The 13,183-nt window shown below is 34.8% G+C and overlaps 1 protein-coding gene across 1 annotated transcript; it reads right to left on the bottom strand.

The window, feature by feature from the left end:
* Window positions 1-301: 301 nt before the first annotated feature.
* On the bottom strand, window positions 302-12,098 carry Smp_173580 (putative katanin P80 subunit; the record flags this gene model as incomplete). Its single annotated transcript, XM_018788837.1, has 5 exons — window positions 302-385; window positions 1,664-2,023; window positions 9,960-10,085; window positions 10,596-10,696; window positions 11,915-12,098. 5 exons carry the CDS (start codon window positions 12,096-12,098, stop codon window positions 302-304), a joined length of 855 nt encoding a protein of 284 aa, XP_018654340.1.
* Window positions 12,099-13,183: the final 1,085 nt, after the last annotated feature.

Below are 13,183 nucleotides of genomic sequence, written 5' to 3'. Positions count from 1 at the left end.
ATCACCAAGATAAGTTAACTAGACAAAGTACAATGGTAGGATACACGATAAATCAGAGTGAAGTTTATACCAGAATCAATGAATTAGCAAAATTACACAAGGACTAAGACTACAATTAAAAACATATGAGAATACCCAATATACAAATATACATATATATACCAAGAAAAGTTTATCGTTCAATGAATTTGACTACTATGTGAAAAAACAAACGAGCAAGAAAGGTAATTCGATAACTGTTTATGTATAGATCGTGTGAGAATTAATTGTGCCACTACTTGGTTATTTAAACTTTGGTAAATTAAGCAACTTTACAAACCGATAACGCACTGGTTGGAAGTTCAGTATTTAAATCAATAAGTTGCAAATTTGTCAAGCACAATCTCTAATGAGTAGGATATGTACAAAAGTTTGAATAGAAACGAACAAGTTTTCCACCAGATAATAAACATAACAAATTCATTAAAATTGGATTTTAAAGTAGATTCACTGGATATTTGAAAGACTAAGGACTTGGATTGAAGCTGACTGATACCTTATCTCCGAATAACTATAGCCTCATTTAAATGCATACTACATCAATACATTCCCAGTGTTCTTCCAGTTTAAGAGACTAATTCGATTAGTGGTGGAAAGTATACCCGCTAAGTCTAAGTATTACTCCTAAAAGTAATGAATGGAATGGTAATAATCTATTCTTTTCATAACTTATAAATTTTAACAAACCCAAAAGGTAATAAAACGTTTTTCATATCAACAGCTTTTCAAAATAATGAAATTTTAGAAGACGTGGATGGAGAGAATACAAAACAGTTTGAGAAGGGCAAGATAAGCACTTTGTTATACAGTCATCAACAGATACAAAACAGAATGTTGTTAAAATTTTTAAGTTGGGTTTCCACTAGCAGTCTATATCTCCTGCTACATAGCGATTGAAAATTAGCAATAACTGTTATATCGAAGTGAAGATTAAAGTACGGGTAACTTCTGGGATCTATTAATGGACTAATATTCTATAAATATTCTTATTGTATAATTATTCAGTAATTAGATTGTATGTATCGGCATTCATCTTATTATAAGCTTAAATTCACAACAATAACTATGGAATTATTGTTTAATTGTACAATTCGAGTTTGAGATTCCTGCTGAGGTTGAACCAAGAACTCTTAACCTCTACTACTAATACTTCACTCAATGATATAAAAAACATAAGCTTGGAAATTTAGTTGAAAGTAGGTGAGAAGCTTACAAACGATAGGTGCCATATTTTTTCGCAGTGGTGATCATTGTTATATCCTAGCGAGGACATAAGTACGGGTAACTCCCAGGACCTATTAACGGACGATTATTCTATGTATATTTTTATTGTATAACTATTCAACAGTTAAACAATAAGAATATACATAGAATAGTCGTCCGTTAATAGGTCCTGGGAGTTACCCGTACTTATGTCTTTGCTAGGATATAACAATCACATCCCTTAAGATTACGATAAGTTGATTCTTTCAATATAGAGCGCTTAAGGAAGCTGAGTAGATTTACTAGGTTTCATGAAGTGACGCTTATAGTTCATCAGATAAATTTGTAGATGAATATTTGATTTATGAAATATTTTACTTTTTAATGAAACAGAAGTATAGTAGAACGTCAAATAACTTACTTGCATATAATTGACAAGATTACTATTACCACATATCTGTTGTACAGAATGGATAGTAGGAATACTGTTACTATTGTCATTATGATTGTAATTAGCTGATGTATTCACACCGGTGGTAATCAACTGAGTTGACTGTGCACAGACGTCCTTATTTGACTCGACAATATTATCTGAATAATTTGTGGTGAATGGTATACAAGACTTCACATCCACAACATAAGTAGTAATTAGTGAATTTGAGATACACACACCGACAAGTTGATTGAAACTAGGAGCAACAGCCATATCGTCCAGACCCCCACCAGCACGCCAACCAACGTGTACAGTTTCTAGGCAAGACATATTCTCGTAATCATATATCTATGATAAATAAATAGTTATTCATTATGATATGGAAGCAGAAAGAGATTATACTAACTTATATGACAATAGTGTGGAAAATTAACATGTAACGACTACTAAATATATACACACCGTTAGATGTTGACTCAGTGTTCTAGAGATTAAGCATTCGTGCGCGAGACCGAAGGTCCTGGGTTAGAGTCCCGGATGTGTTATCGTGGATGTGCACTCCTAAGGAGTCCTATAGTAGGACGAAACGACCGTCCAGTGCCTCTACGTTTTAAATGGTGGTCCAACTTAGATTGGTTTATAATCTCGATGAAATTCAACAATCTCTACAAACCCATACTGAAAATATAAACATATGGCTTACTTCTGTGTATCTACGTGTACATGAGTGGCGATTTTTTCGCAACACCTTCCATAAAGAAATGCATGTGAAATGTTTTGTCAACTTTTTTGTAAACTAGTACAAATGGATATGAATAGCCAGATAACTGATTATACAAAGACAGGTCAGACAATACAATGTTATAAGATGAAAAGACAGGATTAGGATTACAGTTGCGACAAATCACACCTTGGGAACAATCGTTTCTTTATAACTGAAGAATAATCTGTAAAACATACACAAGCTACTTTGAGTACTGGAAATAATCATAAATTTAACTATGACAAATAATTCAAGAAGAACAGACAAGAGAAAATTTCTTTTAATTATTCCACGTGTATTGTTGATGGTAGCTATCTTCTGGTTAAGTCTGAATTTACAGACAGAGGAGTGAATTCGGTGAACATGAATGGCAAACGGTAACCGAAGTGATTTCAAAGCAAGAAAATTTAATTCATTATATATATATATATATGCCTAAACGCAAACTCACTCTGAGATAATCGTTTGTAGCCACATACAAACACACGCCATCCGGATGAAATGCAATACGTCTCACATTGGTGGCGTTTAATTCTGACCCAGTGACGGCAACTTGTGTGAAATTTTCCAAGTCATACAAACGGACAGTATGATCAGCTGAGGCAGTTGCAAGCAGAAGAACAGTAGGATGAAATGTAACTGCAACAACAGGTCCAGTATGGCCGACTAATTCGGCCAACTGTCGACCAGCTGATAAATCCCAAAGCTATTGGTTGAAATAAAAATTAGGACAAAGTGGGGATTTTTGGTATTTGAAGTAAGAAACAACGAAATCCAAATAACAGCAATAAACAGTACAGTGATAAACAGATATAATTTACCATTTTATCGTTATAACGCCGATTTCAGCAAATTCTTGTAAAAAAGCATTATACTAGTGTAAAAACGACACGTCTCACATATATACGGTGTTGAATGAACAAATTTAACTCAGTAGTAGTAAGGGTTACAGTCGCGTCGCTAATATACGGATTACTAGATCGAGTGGTACAAGATAAATAACATGCTTTTACATCACTTACTTCTCATCAGAAGCATTTAGTATAACTAGGTAAAATATAATTACCTATGAGTAAACAATTTCAGCATTTACATTTGAAGTATGTGTTTATATAGATTTTCTTGATAGTTTGGATAATTAACATAATTTTAATAAGCCATAAAAGTGATCGATTACATTTTACTGTTAAGTTCCAGCTAGGTAGTCATATAGATACATTATATCTATTATCACTAGGTAACTTGATGAAAAGGTAATGAAACAATATCTTAATAAAAACAGATGATCTGAAAGGAAATCTTTTTCTTCACATTGTGTAAGACAGTCGACAAGACTGAATATTTGCGTGTCCCCTATCCATCAGAAGATAAACTAATATATAAGTACAGGAAATGAAAATCCAGTCTACCACATACTTGAATCGTTGAAATGAATTTAATGTAGAAGCGTATATTTTCTAGTTTCCGAACGACAATATGTAATTTTTCTAAATAACTAGAATCAATTACAAACGAAAATTTTCTTTTCGATGAAATCATTTACTTAAGGTGTTTGTAGTTGCTCGATAAATACAACTCAATTTATTTGATTTTGTCAACTCGATTAGAAATATCAACGTAAATGGTGGAAAAACGATCTCGATTGGGTGTCACTTCTTTCTTTACAGATGTCCCACTCATAAAAACTGTTTTTGATGTGACTTTAGTGAAAATAACAACGTTGATATTTGTACCCCAAAACATTATCTAGAAGAGCTACTTCTACCATGTACTGTCAATGTGCGATCCAGATTCACTAATGATTTGTGTAGACAAACTGATGGAGTTCCAACGGATTAACCAGTGAGGCCTTCTTTGCTGATTGTTTTATGGCCAATCTGGAAAATGAAACACCTCGATCAACAATTGAGAGATTTCATCTATATGGGAGATATATGGATGATAATAATTATTTGTGAAAATATGAGCCCCAGTGAAATTTTAGATTGATTTAATAATTGTCATCACTCAACTCAATTCACATTGGAAGCAAAGGAGAACGAGGAATCTCATTTTCTTGATGTCCGGTTGAAAAGAGGGTTAGATGGTTCTTTACAGAAATTTATATATAAAAAACAGACCTGGAATGGTCAGGATACGAATTTCCATAACTGAGTCCCATTGTCTAGAAAGAGATACAATACACTCTTTATCCTCAAGGATTAGGTGAATATGTTCTAATGACACACCGGATGAAGAACTACTTTAACTTTGACAGATACTCATCAGAAATAGTTACCCACCTAGACTTGTTTACAGGAACTTAACAATAAGACAACATCCTGAAAACGCAACAACGGTCCAAATGAAGCTCTTTTTATAAATATCGAACTTAAAAGAGATACGACTGCTGAAATCTTAAATAAACGGATTTTAAAACCCCTGAATAAAACCTTCTACTCAGCTAAGCTTCATAATGTTTTCTCAAGCCGGTCTACCATCCACAGATGAGTTAAGAATCAATTTTCGCTATGGGCCGCATAGATGTGCATCCATAAGTTTAGTCGCTCCTGTGGGGCGGGCTACGTTGACTTCACAAAGCGACCATTTTCCAAACGCAGAACATTAAGACGGGAATGCAAAACAGTTACCAATTCAATACACGAGCATTTGATCAACTCCAGACGCGTCGCTCCGGAGTCTTCGTTTAAAATAATCTACTCAATCAAAGGCACTGGATCGAAGGGAGGTCGAATCAAAAACTTATGCACTGCTGAGGCGTTGGCGATCCACTAATTTAAGCCCGAACTCTGTGTGCAAAAGAGATACGTCCAAGCTCTTTTCTTTATTTGGCCTTAATTCGCTTCTGTCGTACGTTTTGGTTTTGCTTTTTTCTAATTGTTTTTTTATAGTTTTAAACTGGAATCAGTTATTATTATCCTTTAACAATTTTTCATGATTATTATATTCAGTTATTACTATGATCTTTAAGTTTTTCGTTTTCCTTCATATCTGGCAAGAGGACAATAATCTTTGATAATTTTGATCCGTAAATTACTTTCATCCTTCTATTCTTCTCTAACCACCTCATTATCACGTGACCTCGTTTGATATTTGAAATTCTGAATCGCCTTATGATCCAATCTTTTCTACCTTTCAATAGAGATATTTACCAAACAACTACAAGTACGAATGTACAGCTTAAGTAAACGACTTTATCTAAGAGAATGTTTTTTTCGCTGAATTCTCTATGCCGACGAAAAATATAAGACATACATCCTGGAAAAAAACATTTAGTCGTAATAATTCACTGAAAAAGGTTTACGGAACCTTAAATCTTTAATACCCCAAGAAAGGAAGCTGAAATGTTATAAATTTGATGGAAAAAATTACTATGCTATCAATAATGACCGACGAAACTTCGGATAAACTGACTGGCATTATTAGAAGCGTTTATATCCGTTAAGTCTAGAAGTCCAAATCGGGTAGATCAAAACAATAGACAGATAGATAACATTAAGAATATTCTTATCAGGCTTTCATTCTGTTTGACAAAACAAGACATCTTGTCTGATGACGTAAGAAACATGTGTAAGCAACACAGACTGTGATTTACATTGTTGAACAGTCGAAGTATGACAAAATAACGTGGGTAGTTTACAGATTAAGGAATATCCAAAAGAGTTATTTATGAGAGCAGTATAAGCGTTAGTTAAGCTTTTCCCAGTAATAAAAAGAAACAAAAGATCAGAGTACTACAATTTGGTCGAAATGTATGAATCCACAATACAGAACAGTGATATATTCAACAATCATTTATACGTAAAACTGATGGGTTATCCAGTTAGTTCTCCAGAAACAGTGTCATTTAGAAGTTACGGAAAAAATCTAAATTATCACGGATAGAATAGATAACAATCAAAATGAACATGAAATGATGTTCATCAAAAAGTAAATAGTTTCCCTGATTTAAATACTTGACTGGGAAACGCATAGTTAAAGTCAAATGTTTTAGTATGATTAACTGCCGATGCCCTCGACCGTAGCCGCTACCTTGACGTAGTGGTCGGGCTTGCCTATCGTGATTACCCGACCGAGCTAAAGGGACTGTGACATATGTTCCTGTAGGTTCTACCATACCAGGCAGGTCGATTGGAGAACAGTAAGACTAAAAGTAGCAACTCAAGGTCTGAGGGCGAAGTCGTACTGTCAACTATAGAGGGGTGTAACAGTAGTAAGGTGTTTCCCTCGGACAACCAGCATCTGTAGAGATGCTACCTTCTCACAGACAGACGCTTTTCAAATGAGGACCGGAGTCATGCAAGGCTGCTTACTCTCCCCCGTCCTCTTTCTTCTGGTGGCCGACTGGGTTATGAAGACCTCGACATCTGAGGGAAAACACGGAATACAATGTACAACTCGGAATCAAATAGAAGATTCGGACTTCGCAGATAACCTAGCCCTTCTATCCCATACACACGAACAAATGCAGGTGAAGAAAACCAGTTCAGTACCAGTCTCTGCATCAGTAGGCCTCAACATACACAAAGGAAAAAGCAAGATTCTCAAGTACAACACAGAGAACAATAACCCAATCACACTTGATGGAGTAGCCCTGGAAGATATGGAGTCTTTCACGTACCTGGGAAGCATCATCGATGAACAAGGAGGATCCGATGCAGACGTAAAGGCAAGGATTGGCAAAGTAAGGGTAACATTCTTACAGTTGAAGAACATATGGAACTCAAAACAACTGTCAACTAATATCAAAGTTAAACTCTTCAATACGAACGTCAAGATTGTTCCACTGTACGGAGCTGAAACTTGAAGGACTACCACAACCATCATCAAAAACGTATAAGTGCTTTTAAACAATTGCCTACGCAAGATACTGAATGTCCGTTGGCCAGATAACATCAACAATAACCTACTGTAGGGGAGAAAAAACCAGCTTCCAGCTGAAGAGGAAATTAGGAGATGCTGGAAGTGGATAAGACACACATTGAGAAAATCACCAAACTGAATCATGAGGCAAGCGCTAACTTGTAATCCTGAAGGGAAATGGAAAAGAGTTAGGCCGAGGAACACACTGGGTCGAGAATTGGAAGCAGACATGAAAAGTATTGTTTGGGACAGGGTTGGATGGAGAGTCCTGGTGGGTGGCCTATGCTCCTTGACGAGGGTTAACAGGATTAAGTATGCTAATGTAAAGTTAAATGTTGTAGTGAAAATATTCTATACTGACAGATGAACTTTTAGTTACGCAGAATATAACTAATTTATTTCAGGATATCCAAATGACAGTTACTAAAATTATCCTGAGGTTCATTTTGGTAATTATTGTCTTTTTCAGTGTTTTTGGCTAATATTTACCACTTGAGAAAATAATGATAACTACGATTTAAGCTTCCTAAAAAATTAACATCTAAATAGAAAGGAACTACTGTGAACTATCGTTACAAAACTGCTTTCTTTTTAAAATATACTCCCTATAGACAAAAGTTCAAAAAACAATTTGGAAGTCTTAATACACAGAATCACAATAAGCCTTCCCAATAAGTACTTTAGCTCAATCAAAACCACAGGCGGAACTATTCGATGACCCTGAGATTATTTTCCGTGGTTGTTGTTCTGACCATGAAAACATTTTTATTTACTCACTTCATTTTTTACTAGTGGGGTATTTAGAAATCTGAGCAGTAGCTGGCTAATTGAAAGAAGACAGAAATATGCCCAATATGTCATATATAATTGACTCATTTTATTTTGTAAATGATTACTCTGTATTTGTAACGATACGCTTTGGTTGTTAATACCTGATTTTTGATCAGACGGTCTAATATATACCTTTGGTTGAGTGATTTAGCATACTTTATGTTCTAAGGATTGGTTTCGAAGATGAGGTGACTAAAGGCCTTAGAAAAAATGAATTGAACAAAAATGCGTACAGCCAACAGTCTGTTACATAAGATGGACAAACTAACATATATTGGATACAATAGAACGGCCTTGATTAGTGTCGATTCACCTTGACATGAATAAAAAAATAAGCTACAATAACCACATCAGAACGTATAAAGGGGGGATAATAATTTGTTGAACTTGGGCCATCGCTACATCAACCTTACGGTATGGCTCTAGTTGGTATATTGGCTGTCCATGGCAAAATATCTTCAAAGCGATTGGTTGTAACATAGTCGACAAAACTGAACACCCATATTTAGGTTGTCTTATTATTTAAGACTTTCCTGTCAAAGGACTACCTGGCTTCGGACATAGTTTTTAAATATTTTATTCATCAAACAATGCAGTTTTACATGATTTACAATGATACATTCAAGGAATGAGAATATATGAATGAATACAATGTGCGAACACGTGCCCATAAAGATAATATTGATATCTGACATTTATATGAATACAAAAAGTTAGAATAATATTACCTTAATCATTTAAATTGAAGTCTATACTTTGTGCTGAATTACTCATGTTTGAGCAGTTATATTTTTAGCTTACAATTATGCAGTTGCTACTTTCGTTCTAAAAAAGCGGGAATCCAGATATAATCTGCTTATTATGCTCGTGACTTATAGCAATATCGAGGCAATCCGTACAGGATGCATATGTGTCGATAAAAGACTGATCAATTGCAGCCCGAAACACGTCAGTGGGAAGATTCAAGCAACCAATACAAAAAAGAACTAGACTTCACCCCATTGCACAAGCTAGTGGCTATCTAAACGCAGTAAGTAAGTGGATGACGCGACAGCGTTTGAGGCGAACGGTACTGAGTTAGAGTACCGGAGTGAACATGAACCCTGAGATACAGGTACATTCAGCCTACGAGTTCCAAATGGGAGGAAAAGCGGGTCCTGGATTTCACTGTTGGCCACCATTCACCTCTGCTTATAAAGTTATTTAAGTTACATTTTGTGAAACGAAAATAGCTTGGTAGAGATAGGTTTATAATACGAGTTTGTCAAATGATAGCTTCAAAACTAAAATAACTTGATCGACTATCTCTATATTAAAAGATTTTATCACAGACAGATGTTCTGAAAATAAATTCTGTTTTATAAATTATTAAGACTCAGAGCTTTCAAATATAAATAGCGCTATTTCCCTCATACATCTAATAGTAATCTGAAGGACCTATATGCTTGTCATAATATTTAAATCGTTTATTTCACACAAGCAACTAATTTGAAGTTCCTAATGACTTTTTGGTGTATTCATCTGCACCCGATTTCTGTATTGCAGGCTGACAATGTATTTTTAAGAAACAATAGTATACTTAACCGATGACTTGTATTGAGGATTCGTATCTTTGAAAATTCTGAATCTATGGATAGGTAAGACATGCCTCAAAATTTCAACAAGAAACAAGGGGTTGTCAATTTTGAATTAAATGGTTGAAACAGCTAACACATTCAAACATGTGTGGTAAATCAAGTCATCAATCAATCAAAGTGAAAGATGGAGTTACTTACAAACGTATACAAGTTTCATATTCTTTTAACAGACATTTCAGTAAGAACTCACTTTAATTATTCCATCCTCTCCAGCAGAAACAATCCATTTCCCATCAGGAGAAAAGCGAATCATGTTAACAGAACCAGTATGACCCCGGTAAGTATTAATGCAGCCTTTACGAGATACATCCCACAGCTAAGTGATGAGAAAATTAGAGTAACCAGTTAATACACAACGGTAAGTTTTGTTTTCGAAATATTTAACTACTTAAACTTATAAAATTATTGGTGACAATTGCAGCTTTGAAACGAACAATGAGCGTTGAAAACTATGAAATACCCTGATACCTACTTTTAAAATGAATGAAAATCTATGTACTTTAGGAAAGGGATATTTCAATGAAGTGTACTTTAAGTTGAATTTGCTTTCATGGGAGCGCTATCAGTAACTTGACATGTAATTTACACATCAGATATGTGAACTTTACGGAATGAAACAAGTTAACATACACTAAAATCACACTATATTGTTTACTGAACTTTACAACATGATGCATCCATTTTATTTAGCTTATTATATCTAGTTTTGAACTCTTCCTACAAATGGATAAGTTCGAACAGTAAACAAAATGGATTATATCAAATACATACAAGTTTAATAGAAAAGTTTATAAGTAAAACAATTAGGTAATGGGAAATATCTCACCTTTACAAGGGTATCCATAGAGCCTGAGGCTACAAAGTTACCATATGGATGAAAGTCCAAAGTTTTGATAGCTGATGTGTGACCAGACAAGGCTCGAACAACTATAAATAGTAATAAGACTAAAATTGGATTATTCATTGAAACAATCGTGTAAAAAGCAACCAGTCATTTGGTTACATAGCATAAGCATAATTACTGAAGCATAAAATGTAGGGTATTCGTGTGGTAGCCGATATTGCCTAACTTGCACACACATGCAAGAAACTACAGGATGATTATCTGAAGACAGTAATAATTGATGTAACTTATTTGCCGACTACATTTACATCACCTTAGTGACTTATTCTGCCTAAAAAATCCAAAGCTTACTAAACAAGCATTGTCTCACCTAATATGTTGTGAATAATCCTAATTGTGCGGAATAAAATAAAAGAGCATAGGTGCCCGATTCATACCAAATGAGACGGAATCCGGACCCGTGATATGATAGAAAAAAAGAGTGCCTAAAGTGCTGAATAACGACAATGGTAATTAAGATTATTGGGATGATTATTTGGTAATAGATAAACATATAAATTACCTTATTCTTTATGTTAGCTATGAAATAGTAGATCATACTTATAACCTAGTACACGATTCAGTTTGTGATCGTTAAGATATTTCTATTCGCTAAATTATCCTATAAATAGAGCATGAAAGTCAGTCATCAAAATGCAAGACACTTATGGATAAAAAGTTTTATGCATGCCAGATAATCTGCAGGTTTATAAGTAAAATGGATTACTTTTGTCTGTTACTATTTCTATAAGTTTTAGATAAGACAAATATTCTAGTCAATAAAGAACCCAGTAAAAGTCATAAACAAGCAGTGTAACAATGTATCTGATAGTCGAAAGCAAGGATGATAGACTTTTAGCCACATATTTGAACCCGAATCTACTTGTTATAGCCTGAACAACTATTCATTGTAGTAAAAGTATACATATGTTACCCAGTGAGTCTCAGGTCCAAATTACGCTCCCACTACTTCAGTTTCAGCGACAAATTTGTATTAATAATCCTCACAATTAATTGAACACACAAACATATACTTGATTACTGAGTTGAATCGTAATAATGAATTTTTTGGACACTGAGGAAGGTGATGTATGGGATGTTGATACTAATTGAAATAATTGAATCTTTCCGCTCAATCCATCGACTGGGTTACCTTTTCATACTGTCTTATACTTTCTAAAGTGAATCATTTCACCAAACTTCCAGGTTTAAGTTTGTTTCAGAAAAAAAAAGATAGAAACAGTCATCTAAATGTGGCTTACTCTTAACTTCCTCCAAATCCCAAATACGGACAGAACCCGATAAAGACCCAGCTGCCACTCGATCTTCCTCCTGACTAAATTCACAAGCTTCTATGGATGATGTATGCCCCGTCAAACTTAAGATACAAGAAGGTTTTCCAACAGCCCACAGTTTCAAGCGGCGATCTTCTCCTCCAGTGGCCATTACTCGACCAGATTTACGGCCTAAAGTTGCCGCAGTAACCGCGCCTGGAGAATGAGCGATACATTCTTCTACAGTAAGAAAGTAAACAAACAAATATGCTACTGAAACTGTTGATTGGGTGGTCAAGTTATAAAATAATAGGTGACGGACAGACATTAATGAATAAACAAATATATGGATTTAAAGTGAATAATTACCATTGTTTATTAGAATAAGATACATAATAAGACTATATGCACAAAGTTAAAAAGTAGCAGATAAAACATACACTATCCTAGATAAGACCGAAAATCTGCTAAGGAAAAGTGATATAAAAAGATCTCATAATTACTTGACAAAATTCTGGTAAGTTACTGCTACAATTATTAGCTACGACTACGAAGAAAACTAAAACTTACTATTTTTTACAATATATATTCGTTTATTTCAACACAAATATATACAAAAGGACAGCAGAATACATTTGAGCCACACAATAAGAACATGAGATTGTGAGGATATTGGGAAAGGAAAGCGGGTATGATAAAAAATAGTTAAATGAGAGTATAAAAAACAAATGGAGAACCGATTCAGTTAACATAAATGCAACAAGAAAAGACTCATTTAGTTAGAAGAGTTCCACTCACTTATATGAAGCAAGAAAAAGAAAATTACAGCAAGAGAGCAACTACCTTCTATTCTGAACCAAGTCTGAAAATTTATGAAGGTAATGTTCAACTATCTCAAGGACCCCAACCAAGAGGTCATGAACGATGGGCAGATGACAGTCCTGTAAAGTTTTCTTTCATATATCATAAACTTACCATCAGTTCGTTTTTTTGCAAAGCTTGCGTAAGGACAGAGGAGCTTGATGGTCGGAGCGTGCTGACGAGTTGGAAGCAGCAACTGCATCTAGTAACTGCCGAAAACTGTTTCAACTCATCCAAGTTACTGGCAGCAAACAGTCTGGTATGAGTGAAACAATTTGTGAAGATGACGGGATGCCAATCAAAAACATCTACCGACGTCTTGGACTATAGGCAGTTTTTTTTATGACCAATTCAACTGGTTTGCTGCCCTGAAAACATCGATCACATCTTCCTATC

This window comes from Schistosoma mansoni, chromosome W (assembly GCF_000237925.1).
Source record: "Schistosoma mansoni strain Puerto Rico chromosome W, complete genome".
Classification (NCBI taxonomy): Eukaryota; Metazoa; Platyhelminthes; class Trematoda; order Strigeidida; family Schistosomatidae; genus Schistosoma; species Schistosoma mansoni.
The sequence above is the reverse complement of the archived record's forward strand: the minus strand, read 5'-3'. Positions and strand labels throughout refer to the sequence as shown.